The sequence below is a fragment of the Marmota flaviventris genome, chromosome 18 (genome assembly GCF_047511675.1).
Source record: "Marmota flaviventris isolate mMarFla1 chromosome 18, mMarFla1.hap1, whole genome shotgun sequence".
Lineage (NCBI taxonomy): Eukaryota > Metazoa > Chordata > Mammalia > Rodentia > Sciuridae > Marmota > Marmota flaviventris.
The window spans coordinates 60,500,537-60,517,846 of record NC_092515.1 but is presented as its reverse complement, the minus strand read 5'-3'; the positions used below and the strand labels follow the sequence as shown (position 1 = coordinate 60,517,846).

At 61.2% G+C, this 17,310-nt stretch overlaps 1 protein-coding gene across 6 annotated transcripts in view; it reads left to right on the top strand.

The window, feature by feature from the left end:
• The window catches only part of C18H16orf74 (chromosome 18 C16orf74 homolog), a 33,213-nt gene that overhangs the window by 3,228 nt on the left and 12,675 nt on the right, over window positions 1–17,310 (top strand). For 5 of the 6 annotated variants that reach the window (XM_027933025.3, XM_027933026.3, XM_027933027.3 and 2 more), the window contains exon 2: window positions 11,034–11,078. In XM_027933025.3, the coding sequence (XP_027788826.1) occupies window positions 11,034–11,078 (45 nt within the window). Of the gene's footprint in view, window positions 1–2,957; window positions 3,041–11,033; window positions 11,079–17,310 lie in introns of all 6 variants that reach the window. The other variant, XM_071604322.1, reaches the window with a different exon arrangement.

The window sequence follows — 17,310 nt, the reverse complement described above, 5'->3', positions numbered from 1 at the left end:
CAAGGGTGGGCAAGTGAGGCCACCCTCCTCTCAGAGCTCATGGGCCCTACAAGCAGCAGCACCACCACCTCACCTCAAGAGCAGGCCATGTTCCCCAGGGTGGGCGCTCCTGTGGCCTACACACACACACCCACACTTACTCCAACATGATTCCCAGCCGCAGCCGCAGGATGCTGCCGGGAGCGAAGCCCAGGTAGGCTCTTGAGGCTGGACCCTCTGATCTCGGGCACAGCAGACTGTCAGCATCACCCGGGATTTTATTTTTTTCTTTCGAGGTGCTGGGGAAGGAATCCAGAGCTGGGCCCACGCAAGGCTAGTGCTGCACCCCCAGCAGCACCCCAGCGCTTTCTCTTTCACTTTCTATTTGAGACAGGGTCTTTCTAAGTTGCCCAGGCCGACCTGGAACTTGTGATCCTCCTGCCTCGGGCTTCTGAGTGCTGAGACTACAGGTGTGTACTACCATACCTGGCTCACCTGGAAGGTTTTGCAAACCTGGGCCTGGGACCTGCCTGGAACAATTAAGTCCACCCCTGGAGCAAGACCAGGACCTGAGCGATCTGATTCATTTTCATTTATTGGTTTTAAGCTCCCCAGGGGATTCTGGCATACAGCCAGGACTGGGAACCCCTGAAAAATACTGGGGGGTTCTTAACCAAAGGACCCTGGCAATGTCTGGAGATGTTCTTGATTGTTACAACTTTGGGGGATGGAGCTACCAGTACCTGGTGGGTAGGAGCCAGAGAAGCTCAGTGTCCCTCAGTGCTCAGGTAAGGATGGGACCCAAAGTGGTAGGGCCCACCTGGAGCCCTGTGCTATGACACAAATCCTAAGCCTCCAGAAGCAGAGGGGGCAGATGAGTCTCAATCTTTCCCTTCCGGGCTCAGCACCATGCAGGTGACAACACACACTCCTGCTCCTCTGAAGTGCATCCCCTTCTCCAGCAGGACTGGGGGCTGTTAGGAGAGCCCAGGACTAGAGCCAGGCAGAGCCAGACAGGCCACTTGCCACCTGGGAAAACAATATGCCCTCGGGGTCGTTACTGGTGGGAATGAAAGGACCCCTCCTCTCCTTTGAGGAGCTGGACACCCTCCCCCGAGGGCAAAGCTCTGCGCTCTGAGCATTCAGCCTGCTCAGGGCTTTTCTGCTGCAGAAATGTCCTCCTCATCCTTTCCTGCCCTTCTGGAACAAGAACAGCGCAGGGACTGTGCCTGGTCCCCGGGGGCTTCCTCATATCTCCCTTGCCACCACCAGAGGACACAGTTCAGAGCAACCCTGCCCATAGCTCTTCTGAGGAAGAACTGGACACAGGACCCTTGGCCACCCAGGACCTGTGAGCGGTGGTGCACTTCCAGGGGCCCAGGAACTCTTGGGGACTCTGGCACCAGGAGCCCCGGGGAGAAAGTCAAGAACCAGCAGTGCAGGGGGAGACAAATATGAATCCTATACAGGGCGCCGACCTGGGGACAGCAGGGCTGGGAGGCTACAGATGACCGCACGAGAAGCTGTGCTTCCAGGCCTCGGCACAAGCAGCCCATGCCCAGTGAAGCCCTTAGCTCACAGCAGGGGCATAATGCTTGCCCTGAAATGCCCACATTCAGCTCATCAGGACCTCCCCACCCCCAGGTCTCTGAGCTCCTCTGCACAGGTCTCCCCTGGGGACACATGGGGGCCAATGGCACAGGCCAACTGCAGACCCCATCCCTCCTTTATTTATTTATTTATTTATTTATTTTGGTCCTGGGGATTGCCAGGGCTGCCTAACCACTGAGCCACATCTGTAGCCCTTCTTATTATTTATTTTGGGACGGGGTCTTGCTAAATTGCTTAGGGCCTCCGTAAATTGCTGAGGGGGCTTTGAACTCACAATCCTCCTGCCTCAGCCTCCCAAGTCGCTGGATTACAGGCATGCACCAGCAGTTCCCATCCCTTCCGGGAGGGTGGGGACAGTGGGGAAGGAGCATTCTGTCTAACCCTGTCCCCTTCTATTTGTTGGAGTGACTTAAAGCAAGAACACAGGGCTAGGAAATGCTGACTCCACTTCCTGCAATCCCTCCCCACATTCTCCAAAGGAATGTCATTTTCCTGCTCTGGGACTCTGTTTCCCCTTCTAAGCTCCATATGCACACAGAGCACAGGATGTGGAGAGCTTAGGTTTGTAGGTGGGGATGGCACAACAGGCTGTGACAGTGACATGAGAAACATGTTAGGGGTCCTTCTTCTCCCTCTTTTTGAGCTAGGCAGTGTCTACAGAGGCCTCCAGGGAAGGGGTGCCTGCTGAGAAACCCTCGGATGAAGGGCCTCTGCATACACTGTGGGGGGACCTGGGCAGCTAGTGCCAGTGGGTCATCATCGAAAGCCTGCAGGCCTGGGGGCCCGCAGATGACCCCACCCTCGTCTGCAGCCACTCGACCCAGGTTCACTCCCAGAGGCGGGTGAAGAGGCCTGTGTGGAGAACAGAGTGTCGGCCCCAACCCGGGATGATCACAAGGGTCCTGAGCCACAGATTATCCTCAGGGGCTGGGGGATGATGGACGGTAGTGTCCCCTCTGCATCCCTCCCCTTTCCGCAGTCCAGGCGAAGGCGTGGGCGAGGAACCCTGGCAGGCGCCCCTTCTCACCACCCAGGCTGCGGAGCTGCGGGCAGGGAGCTCGCGCGAGTCGGGGAAGGGCGCACGGTGGGGAGCCGCCAGGCTGTGGCCCAAACTTTCCCCGGGGAGAAGCGGGCAGGGGAGCGGGCCGCCGGGCAGGCGGGTCCTGGCGGCTCCCCAGGGAGGCGGTGGCGGCCGCTCCGCCCCACGGGCCGCTGCAATCACGGCGCCCAGGGCAGCGGCGGGCCGGGGCGGGGCGGACCGCAGTCAGCGCCGCCCTCCAGGTGCCGCGGGGCGGGGAGGCGTGCGCACGGAGGCGGCGGCCGGGGAGCGCGGGCCGGGCCATGACCCCCGCCGCTCTCTCTTGCAGGCTTGTGGCCGCCGCCCCCCGAACCTGGCCGCCACCAGCGTGCCGGGCCCTGCGCGGCTCGGCCGTGAGCCCTCCAGGAAGCGGTGAGTGCTCCGCGCCGCGCGCCACGCTGCCCCGGCAACCCCATCCCCTGGCTGGGACCCGGGTCCGCGCCCCGCAAGAGCGCGCGGTGGGAGGGGCGCGGCCCGGGCAGGGTGGGGACGCCCCCTACTTCCCGCAGACTTTGCTGCGGAGACCTTGGCTTCGGGAAAGTTGGGCCCCCTCTGGCCGCGCTGCCACTTATACCAGCGGCGGGGGTGTGTCCCTGCGCGTGGCTGCCTCTGGCCCCTCTCTCCACCTGACAGCCCGCGCTGTCACGAGTTCCTTGGGAAAGGACCAGACCGCCTTTCCTGAAAGATGGCAAAGAGCCGGCGCGGGGCGGGGGCCGGCGGCCTCGGGAGGAACCATTTCCCCTCTATCGAGTATTTCAAAATGTATTATTTATGAACCGCCTCACTTAGGGGCCCCCTGCGCTCCCAGGGCATCAAAGCAGGTTTGCAACCGCAAAGGGCGACCAGTGTGAACGCAGGCGCACCTCTCCTGGCTGGCTGAGCTCTGGCGGAACTGGGGGAGGCGCTCATTAAAAGGGTACCCGCAGCTCCCCAGAGACTGTGGTGGGCGGGGTCTAAAGGCCGGTGGGAACTCTGGCTGTCAGACAGTGATGGAAATCAAGGCAGCAGTCCGTGCAGGCTGAGCAGCCGGGAGGCACCGCCAAGAGGGCTGGAAAGGCAGCCCCGCCCAGGCACTTCTGAGATTGTGAAGGCTTGGTGGAAGGACAGCCATTTGATGGATGAGGAAACTGAGGTTCAGAGAGACGCACCCTGAGTAGCAGGCTCTGGTGTCTCCAACACCCGTCTCCCCACTTCCAGGAGGCCCTGTCCTGGGCTATACTAACCACAGAAAGCAACCCTTACCTGTCCAGGCCCCGCCCACCTCATGTTGTGCGTCCCCACCCCTGGGTACTGGTCCTCTGCTTGGGAGGGAGGCTGAGTATTTATGGAAAGACCTAATCCCTTCACCAGCCCAAGGAGGCCAGAGCTCCCGCCTAATCTCTGCCTGGAAGCCCTTGGTGCTGGAGGGCCAGTGGGGGGCTCAGGCAGGAGGAGGGTTCCCCCAGCAGAGGTCAGGTCCCTCCTCAGTGTGAAAGGGAGCTTCCGGCTGACGCCTGGATCAGGGCTGTTTGGTGCTTACCTGGCACTTTCCTGTGCCACCCTGGTTTCTGCCCACACCCTCACACCAGACCCCTGACCAAATGCTGTTCCTATCCCTGCTTTAAAGGTGGGAAACAGAGGCCTGCACAGGTACAGTGACTGACCCACGCCATGAGGCCTTGCTCCCCTGGAGCCCTGCAGGGAAGGGCCCTTGTCTATGGTAGAGGCCCAGCCAGGCCTGTGGACCAGTGAGTGTAAGCCCCAGTGGAATGACTTTAGGTACACACACACACATGCACTATTTTAAACTTTTTATTTTTTTTTTTCACAGATGGGCATCAGGCCCAGGGCCTTGCACATGCTAGGCAAGTGCTCTACCTCAGAGCTATAGCCCCAACCCTAGAAAGATTAAGAATGTGCAAGGCCCTGGGTTCCTTCCCCAGCACCACACACACACACACACACACACACACACACAGTGCAGATCAACAGTGCATGATTCTTAGGGTGCATGTGTCCAAAATGGGCATGCTCCATTTGCCCCAGCACCCCAGCCACTCCAGCCCTGGGTGTGTCCCATTCATTCCAGGAGAGTTTATCTCAGCCACTGGAGCTGAACCTGCAGGACCCACCAAAGTACTGAGCGAGGCCAGGATTCTAACAGCAGGGTCACTCCACCAGCAGACGGCTCCGTGTCCTGACTTCACACAGATCAGTGGGGGACAACACACAGTAATTCACACCCAACACACGTGAACCCCAGACCAAGAGGCAGAACATGTGGCCCCATGCTCCTCCTAGCCGTGCTGCCTTCCCCACCAGCAGTAACCGGACTTCCAAAAGTGCTCTCCTCCCCTGTGCCCTGTCCACTGTGGCTCCACAGTCCACAGACAGAAAGCACAAAGGACACTTTTTTCTTGCGTCCATGTGCTTCCTTGGCTGACCTATGTTTTCATTGGCCTGCAACATGCAGAAAGGTGTGCGCAGCCCAAGCGTGGAGCCATCACAGTGGCCCAGAGGGGGTGTGGGCAGTGGGAGGCCGAGACCCAGGCCCCAGTAGGGTTTCAGTGGGCACCTTGCCCCCTCCTCCTGTTGGAGACAGGCTGTGGCCAGGCAGCTGCCAGCCTCCCTGGGGCCCGTGGCCTCCTGCAGGTCCTCCTGCTGAGAATCGGGTATGCCCTCTGTGGACCTGGAGGCGGCATCTGGTGCCAGCATCTGTCCCTAGCACAGCCCTTGGCCTGGAATTGCAGAGATTCTAATCCCGTTGCAAGGAGGAAGTGCCTTTTCCAAAGAAAACCGAGATGCAGAGGTGTGGTCCGCACCCTTCTCTGTGTCTGTGGCAAGGACAGGAGTCCACAGGTGGGGTCCCGGCCAGCCTTCCCCAGCTGGCATGGAACCTTCTCTGCCTACCAAGTCCACCCACCTAGGCTTTAACGCGTTCCTCAGCCCTGACTCTTCCCCCACCCCCTGGTCCTTGAAGAAGGTCTTTGTTAAGGAGGTGGGGCTAGGTGACTCACCACCTCTGTAGGCCTGTTCTGATTTCATCTGGGAGGTGGCTCTGCAGAGACCAAGCCAGGTGGAGCTCCAGTCTGACTGCCATCTGTCACTTTCCCTCCTGAGCATTCAGTTTCTTCTTTGGGCCACCTAGACATCAGAACCCACCTCTGCTAGGGTGGCCACGTTCAGCAAAGGGAAACAGGGACACTCAGCCAAATTTAAGTGCAGATCAACAGTGCCTGATTCTTAGGGTGCATGTGCCCCAAATGGGCATGCTCCATTTGCCCTGGCACCCCAGCCCCCTCCAGCCCTGGGTGTGTCCCATTCATTCCAGGAGAGCTTATCTCAGCCACTGGAGCTGAACCTGCAGGACCCACCAAAGTACTGAGCGAGGCCGGGATTCTAACAGCAGGGTCACCCCACCAGCAGACGGCTCCGTGCCTTGACCTCACCGCCACATCTTAGGGCTTGGCAAACTCCTTGTTTTACTTTTCTGTCTGAGCTGAAAACCTGGCAGGCAAGCTGGCACGGCCACCACTGTGGGCTGGTAGCTGTGGCTCCTTCCTCCAAGGCTGCTGGGACAAGGTGGCCACAGCTTGGGAGAGCGCCCTTCCCTGGCAGTGCCACTGTGTGGTGTGCTCCCTCGCCCTGTCAGGGGGACCCCTGCAGGAGGAAGTTGGTTTGTATATTACCCACTATCACTGGACAGTCCTGTGGCCATTTGGTGTGGGGAAATTACTATCCCTCTGTGCAAGGAAAAGCCTGTTTGATGGGAAACTGTGGTGCACTCCCCAGCCTCCCAGGGTTTAAAGAGAAGGAAACACCAAGGGCGGGCTCACCCCCTGCACACGTGTGAAGAGACCCCAGTGCTGGGCGACAGGGCCCCCACCATGCGCTGGAGCCCATGGGGAGCTTCGTCCCCAGCCTTTTGTCTTCTCTTATTTTGGGACAGGGTCTTGCTAAGTTTCCCAGGCTGGCCTTGAACTTTGGATCCTCCTGCAGTAGCTGGGATCACAGGTGTCCCTTCCTCTCACTCTTGGGCCATTGGCCACGCTCGGGCCCCTCCCATTCCTTCTGACTTCAATGTGTCTTCGTGGGTAGTAAGTTCAAACAATACAGAGCTGGGGGCTCGCAGGACATGGCGCCAAAGCTCAGCGCGGGAACGGCCCCGGCTTTGGAGTCCGTAGTCCAGGGCTGCAGCTCCCTCCGCTGGCCGTGAGGGCTGCGCACCTGAACTCCTCTTCAGTCTTGTCAGGTCAGGAGTTGTTCTTAGAGGATACTCAGCCCAGGACGGCCTCCGAGAGAGTGAGCTTGGCGCCCATCAGCTGCGTCCAGGAAGGTGGTGGGGAGCAAGGTGACCCTCATGCAGGGTCCCTGTGCCCTGGGTGAGCAGACTCGTTCCCTAGCGTCCTCAGAATTACATCTGGAGGCCCAGCTCACCTCTGAGCCTCAGCTCCTGCTCCCAGGCCCTTAGGTCACCCGGGGACTCTCATATGGATGCACCTGAGTCCCACAGGGGCTGGCCCTGTCACCGAGGAGTGAGGCAGCTCCACACTCCCTCCATGCCTGCCTGTCCCCAGAACGACTCAGTGGGGACCGCGCTGCAGGGTCTCATGGTCTTCTGTGCAGCACCTTGAAGGTGCCTGGTGACTCTACACGGTAACAATCCCAGTGATAGCAATGGCAAGGGTGGTGGCAGGGATGATGACATGAGGAAGGCCACAGTGACAGATCATCCAGCCCTGTCCTGGAGGCTGGTGGCATGATGCCCAGGTGGCACACGAGAACACTGAGCCCAGCATGTTCTCCTCGCCTTCCCGGCCCCTCCCCTGCCCACTGCCTTCGCGCGTCCTGGTCAGAGGTGGTGGCACCGTGGTACACGGCAGCCTGGGCCCAGATGGCTGAGCCACACGGGACCCTCCAGCAGGAAGCCTAAGTTGTCACCTGGACACGAGCCCCTGATGCTGTGTCTGCTGGACCTGGCCCAGTTTCTGGGTCTCCAGTGCCACCAGGCTAGAGCCACTGTTGGTCCCCATCCTCTTCTTTCCTCCCTGGCCTCGTCCCCGAGGGTCTCCCTATAGGCAGTGTTCCAGTTGCAGGTCAGCCCCGGGGACTCAGCCTGTCAGTTGGGGACAGTCCTTCTGGGAGGTGCTGCTGCTGCCACACAGCACAGTCTTCCCTAGGCCAGAGCTCGGGGCCTGAACGTGTCAGGACTGCGGGGCCCGGGGCAGGGCGGGCAGCCTCAGGGACAGGAGACCCAGCTCAGGGAGGGGAAGCGGGGACAGGCGGGGTGCGCCCACCACGCCACTCCTGGGGCTCTGTGCTTCTTGGGACCCACGATCTCGCGCTGCCTGGTGGTGGGAAGAGTCGGAAGCGCTGGTTGAGCCCTCGCTCCACGCTGCAGCCCCCACGGCCCTGTGCAAGTAACTCACCTCCCTCACCTCATTCCCCATCTGTGAAGTGGGGATAGGAGCAACCCCAGGCTGGTGGGGTGGCTGGAAGGGTGGCCTAACCGCAGGTGACACAAAGTGGTCACCACGAAGGCTCCAGAGCTGGGCCTTCCTGCAGGCGAGGCCCTCCCCTCCCTGATGTCTCCTCCTGCACGTTGGAATCCCCGGGAGCTTTTAAACCCGGTGCCAGCCCACACCCCAGACCCATCACCCAGGCCCCCTGGGGGTGAGCCCAGGCAGGGTTTGGGAAAGCTCTCAGTGATCAGTGCCCATAGCGCTCTCCTCCCCTCACTGTGGTGACAGTGCAGATCCTGGGTCAGGGGACCCGGACTGCGGGGCGTCCAGGCCGCTGTTCCAGAGTCCACGTGGACAGTGCCGTACCAAAGCCCGGCTGCCAGGAGCCTCTGCCTCCCCCCTCCAGATCCTCCTGCTGTATGTCCAGCAGGGACCCCGTCCTCACCTCCTGACACTCACTGCTCACGTGCGCTGCAGCAGTGACCACGGCGTGCGGCCAGGCAGTCCCCACTTCACAGATGAGGCAGGTGAAGTGTGGGGTGTGAATGTGCCCAAGCCGCAGAGCCAGGTCTGTGCCACCCGGCGTGGCAGGACCGCAGCAGGGCCAGCGCCTGACGTGACAGGCCTCAGGCCTGCACCTGCCCCACCAGTACCTGCCTGTCACCTCTCCCCCTTCTCCCAGGCCCCCAGGCCATCTTCCAGTGGACATCTCGGGCTTGCCACCTGTGGACCTGCCGTTGGCCACACTGGGCTCCCCACCACTCACACTCCTTGGGCCTTAGCAAGCGCCTCGTCCCTGGGGCCTCGTTAAAACACTGACTCTGGCTCCACAGTGCCACCACCTGCAGACAAGGGGCTGGGGCCCTGGGTTAGCAGACTTGCTCCTCAATGTCCTCAGAATAACATCTGGAGGCTGTAACTGGCCTCCGGAAACTGGAGGCTCACCCCCGGCTCCCCCACCTGAGCCCACCCTGACCTCCCATCTCTGGGTCCTCCCACAGACCTTTGTCCTCCCGGGACCTTCGCAATCTCTTCCTGCTTCCAGAGCATTGTGCCCTGCTTGGGTCACTCCTGCCTATATTTGGGGATGCCAGCCCTGGGTCCAGCCAAACTCTCCTCCATCCCCACAGGATGGCATCCTGCCCTGCCCCACCTGCCCCTGTGGGGCTGGTTTACCTGTCCATCTGCCAATGTGAGCAGGCAGATTCCGGAGTGGTGCCCTCTGTGGCCATGTGCCCACCTGTGGTGGTCTGGGTCCTCCAAGATCAGCGGTTAGGGTGGGAATTGTACTAGATGTTCCTTGCGGGTGGGGAGGCCGGGAGAAAGTTGGAAAGGGGTGCAGGGCTGACCCCAGCAACAGGGAGTCAGGGAGGAAGCAGGAGCACCCCAGGCCACTGTGCCACCAGAGGACAACGAGGGGTCATGGGGCCTCTACCAGCCAACCTGGCCCAGAGCCTGGCACTCAGGCCGCTCTCCGTGGATGAAGAACGTGCTCAGCGCCAGGCCGCCTCTAGAGGAGGGGACCCCTCAGGGTGGCAGCATCTCCCCTTTCTGAGTGTGTTGCCATCTAGGGCTGCTGGGTTCATGGTCTCCGTTCAGCCAAGAACAGGACACAGAGACGGCAAGCAAGCAGCAGGCTCAGTGCCCAAGTGACAGGGACAGACTTCTGCAGAGAGAAGGGGCCTCCGAGCTGGGAGTCGGTGGGGGTGGGGGCTGTTCTTTTATGGTCTCTAGAATCTCCTCCTTTCCTCATCTGCTCCCTCTGTCCACTGTCCGTTTCAGCTTTTCCACTGGGCCCCCCTTAGGAGCAGGAGGCCGGAAGTGTCAGTCGGATTGGGGCCCACTGGTGTCCACTATCACTGTCCTCAAGCAGGAAGCTGACCTCCTCAGGAGACCCTCTCCAGGCTCCTCTGCTCTGGCCCTGTCCCAGCCCCCTCGCTTGCCATCGGGCCCGGGCTGCCTGGGCCCTTCTGGGTCTCCCTCAGATGGGCCTACCGAGCCCTGCCTCGGCCAGGTGGGACTCCAGCCCCAGAGTCAGGGAAGTCCTTGCTCCCAGCTCCACATTCCACTAAGCTGGTGGCCTTGGGCAGCCGACACGACCTCTCTGAGCTTTGACTTCCATATCTGCAAAATGGGGCAGCAGGAGTCCCTCGCAGAGTGTCCCTGAGGTGGAGAGACGGGAGCATGCAGGGCCCCAGGCCACTGGCTGCATCTTTATGGATGAATTATTAAGACTCCTTTTTTTTGACCTTGGTAATAGAGAAGGAACCCAGGGCTTTGAGCATGGCAGGCACGTGCTCTCCCACTCTCCCTACCCCTTTTTTATTTATTTTGAGACAGGGGCTCACTGATATGTGGCCTGAACTTGTGATCCTGCCCAGCCTCCTGAGTAGCTGGGGTCCCCGTTGTGCACCACTGTGCTCACCAATTACTCAGAATTCCAAGGAACAGGGCTAGGACAATTCTCGTTTCCCAGGGACTGGGGACAGTGCCCCTTTATGGTTTAACCCATTAGGCCTCCAAGAATCTGAACTGAAAAGAGGGACAGCCCTGCCCCCTCCTGGCTTCCGGCCAGTGCCACAGCCTGGCCCAAGGGTCCCCGTCCGTATGGCTGGCCATTGCTCTGTGGCCCTGGAAGGAGAAGTGTGGTGGTCTTGGTTCTCACCATCAGCCCCAGCCTGGGTCTCCCCTCGACCTTCACGGCCGGCTGCCGCCCACCAGCCCTTCAGCATATCTAGCTTTGAGGCCCCTGAAAGTCTCCACCAGCAGACTCCATTTTTGAGCAAATTCAGCCCAATGTAGTCAGCAGGTGCCATGACTTGTGGCCCATGGTGTGTCCCTCCCGCTGCTTCCTGTTGTCACCCAGAAGGGCCAGTACAAAACAGGCCCCCGGGCCCTGTCTGAGTGCTCTCCTCTCTCCACAGGCCACCGAGGAGCCGCCATGGGGCTTAGACTGTCCTGCCTCAAAGGTAAGCAGGAGGCTCTGCCCTCGGGTGAGGGGGTCTCGAGGGTGATGGGGGTGGGAGGCAGGTCCAGGGAGGCCCAGGGCTGCTGTCCAGACAGGGGAGAGGCAGGAAACCATCCCTGCTCAAGCCCTGCACACAGCAGGTGCTCTGTAAATGTTTGCTCTGACTCTGCGCCCTCCTCCTTCCTTTCACTGGTGGTTAGCAGTGGGGAAGTCCCTGGGCCCTTGGGCCTCCATCTCAGCCCCAGAGGGCACTCCCAGGCAAGCAGGGGAGAGGGAGGAAGGCCCCGGCGAAGGGGCTGGACACTCGGGTTGTCGCCCAACACACCAGAGCCTGAGCTGGCCCAGACGGGAGTCATGGCTGAGAGCAAAGGCAGGAGGGGAAAGTTCTAGAAGGACACAGAATCAGTGAGGGGTGTTTGTAGTCTTGGTGGAGGTGGCCTTACTGTCCAGCATCTGCCTGGCCCTTGGCACCTCAGACCAGTGTGGCCGACCCAAGAGACCTCTGCCCAGGAGCCCACGCTGTCCTTCTTCTGTGTCCTGCCCTGGTGACACAGCCCTCATCCCTCTTCTCCCAGCCTAAGGTCCCAGAGCCACCCTGGCCGGCCCCTGGCCAGGTGCAGCAGGCCCAGGGCCTGACTAGCTCCAGAGAGCTGTGCTGGTCTCACCCCGGCTGTCCCTGGAGTGTCTTCCAGGTGGGGACACGCTCAGTCCCAGGTGCACAGGGTGGTGGCGGAGACCCCATAGCCGCATCTGAACGCAGCAGCTAGCTGCTGGGCCTCCTCCCTGCCCCCGTCCTCCAGGTGCTGGGCCACAGCAGACCACCGCTCTGCCTCACTCCAGCCTGCGCCTGGCTGCTGCAGCCCTGGAACGAGCGCCTGGGCTTCCAGGTCTGTGAAATCGGGGCCACAATAGGCCCTGCGCACCGGGAGCGCCCAGAACACAGCACTCGCTGCACCGTGTGTTCCGGGCCAGCTGCTCCGACTGGTTTTATTTCTGCTCTCATCAAAGGCACCGGGCTCGGTGGCCCCTGCCTGGAGCTCGAGGCAGCCCGCGGGGTCTTGGTGGCAAGCTGCTGTGACTGCCACTGTTCCAGAAAGGGAGGCTCAGGGAGTCCCGACGAGCGACGAAATGAAGCGGGGTGGAAAGGTTCTGCGCCAGGCGCGGACTCGGGAATCGCTCCAGGAGGGCATCTGATTGGCCCGCTCCAGAGCCCGAGTGGGCGGGGCATCTTGAATGACAGCGCCACCCAGACGGGTCAACTTGGACAGAGAGGTTCCTCTGGAGAGGACTGGGGTGTTGTTTGCAAAGTGGGCTGGGATGCTGGAGCCCACGTGGCCAGGGCCCGGTTCCCTCCGAGTCCCCAGGCTGAGCCCAGGGAGGGTGAGAGAGAGTTGCCCAGTATTTGTGAGCAGTGGGGGCTGGTCTTGGAGACTTGACTGCAAGGTGGCCACTGGGTCCCCCCAGTGCCCGGCAGAGTTGGCACGCAGGACAGCTCTGTGTTGCTGCTGTGTTCTTTAGCTGTGGTAGAATATACGAAATGTAAAATGTACCATCTCAACTGTGACACACGCGCACAGGTTGCCTACAGGTCGGTGGCATAAACTGCCCCACCCACCTCCAGAAATAATACGTCCTGTTCCCAGCCGGGGACTGGACAGTTGAACACGACTCCCGGTCCCTCCCCCGCTCCCGGCTGCTGCTGTCCTGCTTTCTCTCTCCATGAACTGGACGAGGTGGCGTACACCCGTGGATCCCGGTGTTTGATTCTGCACTTGAGCTTGTTTCCTTGTGCACCTGAGGGCCTTCCCCTGTGCCTACCCTGTCAGTCCGTCTTGCGTCACTGTGACAAAGTTCCTGAGATGAACGACTTATGCGGAGCCAGGGTTTATTCTGCCCGCAGCTTCAGAGCCTCGGTGGGTCGTCACCAGGCCCGTTGCTTGGGGCCCATGTGGTTCAGAATTCCCTGGCAGCGGCCCGGGGCAGGGGAGGGGAGGGGAGCCTGTTCATCTCCAGGAAGGCAGGAGGGCTGGGAGAGGGGGAAGCCAGGTGCTCACCAGCCCCACCACCTCCCGCAAGGCATGGGCCCTGGGGGTGCTTCAGAGGCACAGCATGGAGAGGCCGTTCTGTCCCCCGCTTGGCCTCCTGATGGACTTGTGAGCTCCTCTGGGTGTCAGGTCAGGGCGTCTGACAAGGGACCACCCCTGGAGCTGACCCAGTAGCCACGTTCCTCTCAGACAAGGGCAGGGCTCAACCAGGGAAGCAGACCGGGGGCCAGGGACCCTGCCGATACCTGAGCCCTCGCTCCCACCCCCCAGGACTGAGAGCCTGGCGGCAGGCTGACGGCTTCTGGGCCAGAGCTTTTAAGAGGGCCGCCTTCCGGCCGGCGCTGGCTCAGCTGAGTGCTGGAGTGGCCCCCAAGCGGGGCGCGGCTCATCCATTTTTCATTGCTGGCTCTGGTCCTGCAGGCCTCTGCCCACCCTGCCTTGGCCTCTGGAGGCCACACGGGCATGGCGGTGGCTCCAGGCGTAGGCAGTGCCAGCACAGAGCCTTGGCCCTGTGCCCAACCAAGGCAGACCCCCCTCCTCCCGGAGCCCTGCCTGTGTCCTCCCCACAGGCCCCCGCAGCTGACGGTCCTCCTCCATCCTCCTCCCCGGCGGCCACAGGTGGTCTGTGCGTCCTGTGCGGTCTGGGTGGTGTTTCTTGAGATGGCACTGGGTCAGCCCTCGTTAACGACCGTCGGATCGCCCAGAGTTGTCCTGGCCGGCTGTTGTGTAGGTGACACCACGTCAGCATCTTGATTTTTTCTGGTTTTATTATTATTATTACTTCCCTGGGACAAGTCCCCAAAATCGGAATGACTGGGTCAGACAACAATAAATGGCTATAGCTGGGGACGTGGCTCAGTGGTAGAGCAGGCCAGCACACAGTCCAGGACAGGGACCCAGTTAGGACCAGGCCCTTGGCCCCTCTGCTGTAGCCCCGAGACTGGGGCCAGGGCTCGGGACCACCCAGCCACTCCCGCTTGACCCTTTCACAACGTGCCCAGCTCCAAGGCACTTCCCTAGTTCAAATCCCAGCTCTGTCCTTTATCGGGATTGGGCCTTGGAGCAAGACCAGCTTCGGGGGCACGTGGCCCCTGCAGCCACAGAGGGCCTGCCGGGGCGGCCCGATCCACTGCAGTCTCCCTTTCCCGGAGTCCACCAGCCATGCGTGGCCGCCCTGGGGAAAGCCACCTTGTCTCTCTGGGTCTCACTGTTCTCAGCGCCCTTCACCCGGCCCTTGACTGTGTATTGAGCGCCTGCTGTGTGCTGGGTTCTGAGAGTGCTTTGAGCTAACAGGTCGGCTGCGCGGGGCTCAGCAAGGCAGCTGCGCTGTCCCACGAGCAGAGAGCAGACTCCAGCACTGCGGCAGTCCCGGGGACAGGGACAAACAAAACAATAAGTAGGCCAAGTTATTTTTATTTATTTATTCGGTGCTGGGGATCGAACCCAGGGCCTTGAGCATGCTGCACGAGCACCGTGCCACCCAGCCGCCTCCCCTGCCTGGGTCACTGTCCCATTTAATCCAGTGTAACCCGGACACCAGCGCGGAGGGACCAAATGGCCAGGCTGGGCTCCATTTGATAGGTCTAAGGGATCTCAGGTCTATCTGGGAGGCTCTGGGTGGCTGTACTAAGGGACCCGGGTGGTGGAGTCCAGGGTCCAGCTGGGTGGTCTGTTGGCTGCTCTGAGGCTCACAGGGGCTGTCACATCCTCCTCCTGCCTTGGGAATCTTCTAGAATCTTGGCTGCTTTCTGAGCTGGAAGGTGCCTGTGCTCCCTGTAGAGCCTCACCTTTCAGTGGGGAAGCTGAGGCCCAGGGAGGCAGGACGAGTCTGGAGTCAGCCTGGCTGTGGGTACCTCTCCAGGAGGCCCTCCACCACCTGTTCTCACTCCCCTAGGAGGAACGAGAACAATGGGATTGGCCCACGTCCCCTTGAGGTGTGTGGTATCCAGGGGTGGGGCACTTCTCTCTGGGCTTCCGTCTGCCCCTCCACTCCCGGCTACCCAGCGCTTCCCCACCCACCTCCTACCTGGGCCTCCACAGGCCCAAGGGTCACATCTGCAGGAAGACAGAGGCCTGGCCCCTCCCCTCTGAGCCAGTCTGAGTGGCGTGGGCAGGCACTGCCTGGGGTCCGCTGTCTCCAGCACACACAGGTGCCCAGGCTCTGTGATAAATGACCAGGACTGGGTGCAGGAGCAGCAGGACTCTGCTGTCCACCGCTCTCTAGAGGCCAGGCGTCTGAGGTCCAGGTGGCACGGGCCACACTTCTCTGGGGCTGCCGGGGAGGCTCCTTCCTGCCTCGTCCAGCTCCTGGTGGCTCCAGCGTCCCTGGCTCAGGGCCTGCCTGTGTCTTCACATGGCACCTTCTCTGTCTGTGTCCGAGCCTCCCTCTCCTTTTCTTGTAAGGACATGTCATTGCATTTAGACCCCCTAATCCGGGATGAGCTCATCACAAGATTCTTAACTAATTACATCTGCAAAAGGACCTCATTTCCATATAAGGCCACATTCTGAGGTCCTAGGTTGGTGTGAATTTTGGAGGACACTGTTCAACCCACTACAAATCACGTCCCCTCCAAGCCCTCTGGTGTGTGGGACAGGAACAAGTCCTCCATCTGCCAGTCTGAGAAGGGGACATGGAGGGTGACATCTGAGGGGGGCTCCGGCTATGCTGAGACCCCTTAGTTTCCCCCTTTGTTCTGTGGGGTCCTTCCCCCGAGGGCCCAGCCATGGCCAGAGCACCTCCCTGGCGCCCCTCCTCTGAGGGCTGGCACTCACGGTGTCCCTGGGAGCCGGGCACAGCTCGTCCTTATGCAGCAGGATGGCAACAGTGACTTCACATTCAGGGAGACTGAGGCGCAGGGCAGCACCCGCCAGCTCAAGGCCACACGGTGGGTTGGGAGGGGCTTGGCTAGCAGCTGGGGGGTGAGGCACGCGGTCTTCCTGCTGCTCTCCTGGGCACAGAGGGTGGCACACGAAGGGAGCAGCGCCTGAGCCGCGTGGTTCTCAGTGGCCCTGGAAGTGCAGCGTGGGCGTCCCCTGAGCTAGGCAGACGGGCCAGTCCTCAGGACGCCTGGGTGGGGTTTGTTATTGGGGTTTGTTAAGGCGTTTTTAAAGCAGGCTTTGCTTTGGGAACAGTTTTAACTCTTAGAGAACTTGAGAGTCGGGAGGTGCTGTGGGTCCCGCCCCGTTTCCCGTCCTGGGGTCATGCACTGTGTAGGGGTCCACCGAAGCCACCTTGTGTTCAGGTTCCCTGTCCCAGACCTCGTGAGGGTCCCTCCCACGTGGAGTGGGGCAGGTCTCTCGGGCTCCCCTGGGCTGTGACGGTTTCCCAGACTGTCCTTGCTCTCGGGACCTTGACCGCTGTGGGGGCAGCCGGCAGGGTTCTGTGGGCTGCTCTGGATCAGGTCTGGCTGAGGCTGGGGGTTTGCAGGTCTTTCTTGCCAAGCGAGGGCTCGGGGAGGGCGGGGAGCCTGTGGAGATGGGGAAGTTGGGGACCCGAGAGGGCAGGGTACTGCCTGGGTCAGGCCCGGGGGAGCTGGGACCTGCCTGTCCTGGCCCACGCCTAACTGCCTTTCCCATGGGACTCAAAGCCTCTTCACTCAGCCTGGGACCCTTGGCCAGTGGCTGGTTGTGGGGATGGCCATCCTTCTGATTGGCCTTCACAGGTTCAAGACTGGCCCCAGCTCACCCAAGGTCAGCCCCATGATAGCATGAACACCTGGTTTCAGGGGCGGACAGCCGCGGTCAGGAGCTGTGGAGGCCTGTTCGTTCCACACACACTTACTGTGTCCCTATAGGCTTTGCCATGACCCAGGTCCCAGGGCCAAGCCCACAGGTGAACAGATGGCCCCCTGGGCACTAACTGTGGCTGAGTCCAGGAGGGAGAGGCCCCAGGGAGGGCCACACCCTGGGAGCTCCTGGGAGGCCAGGGAGGGCAGGAGTGCCAGGTCTTCAGCTGGCCCAGCCCAGGCGGAGCCCTCGGGCTCACAGCAGGATTTAGCCTGTCTCTCTGGTCACGGAGCTTAAGCTAAACCTCGAGCACCTGCTGTCCTGGGGAAGGAGGGGTCTGGCCAGTCCTGTAGCAGTGACAGCCACGCTCCCTCCTTGTCCTGGTAATCTGCTGACTGGCTCCTGCCCAGCGCTGGTGGTCACTACCCAGAGGGCACTTCCCACTTCCAGGTCCTCCTT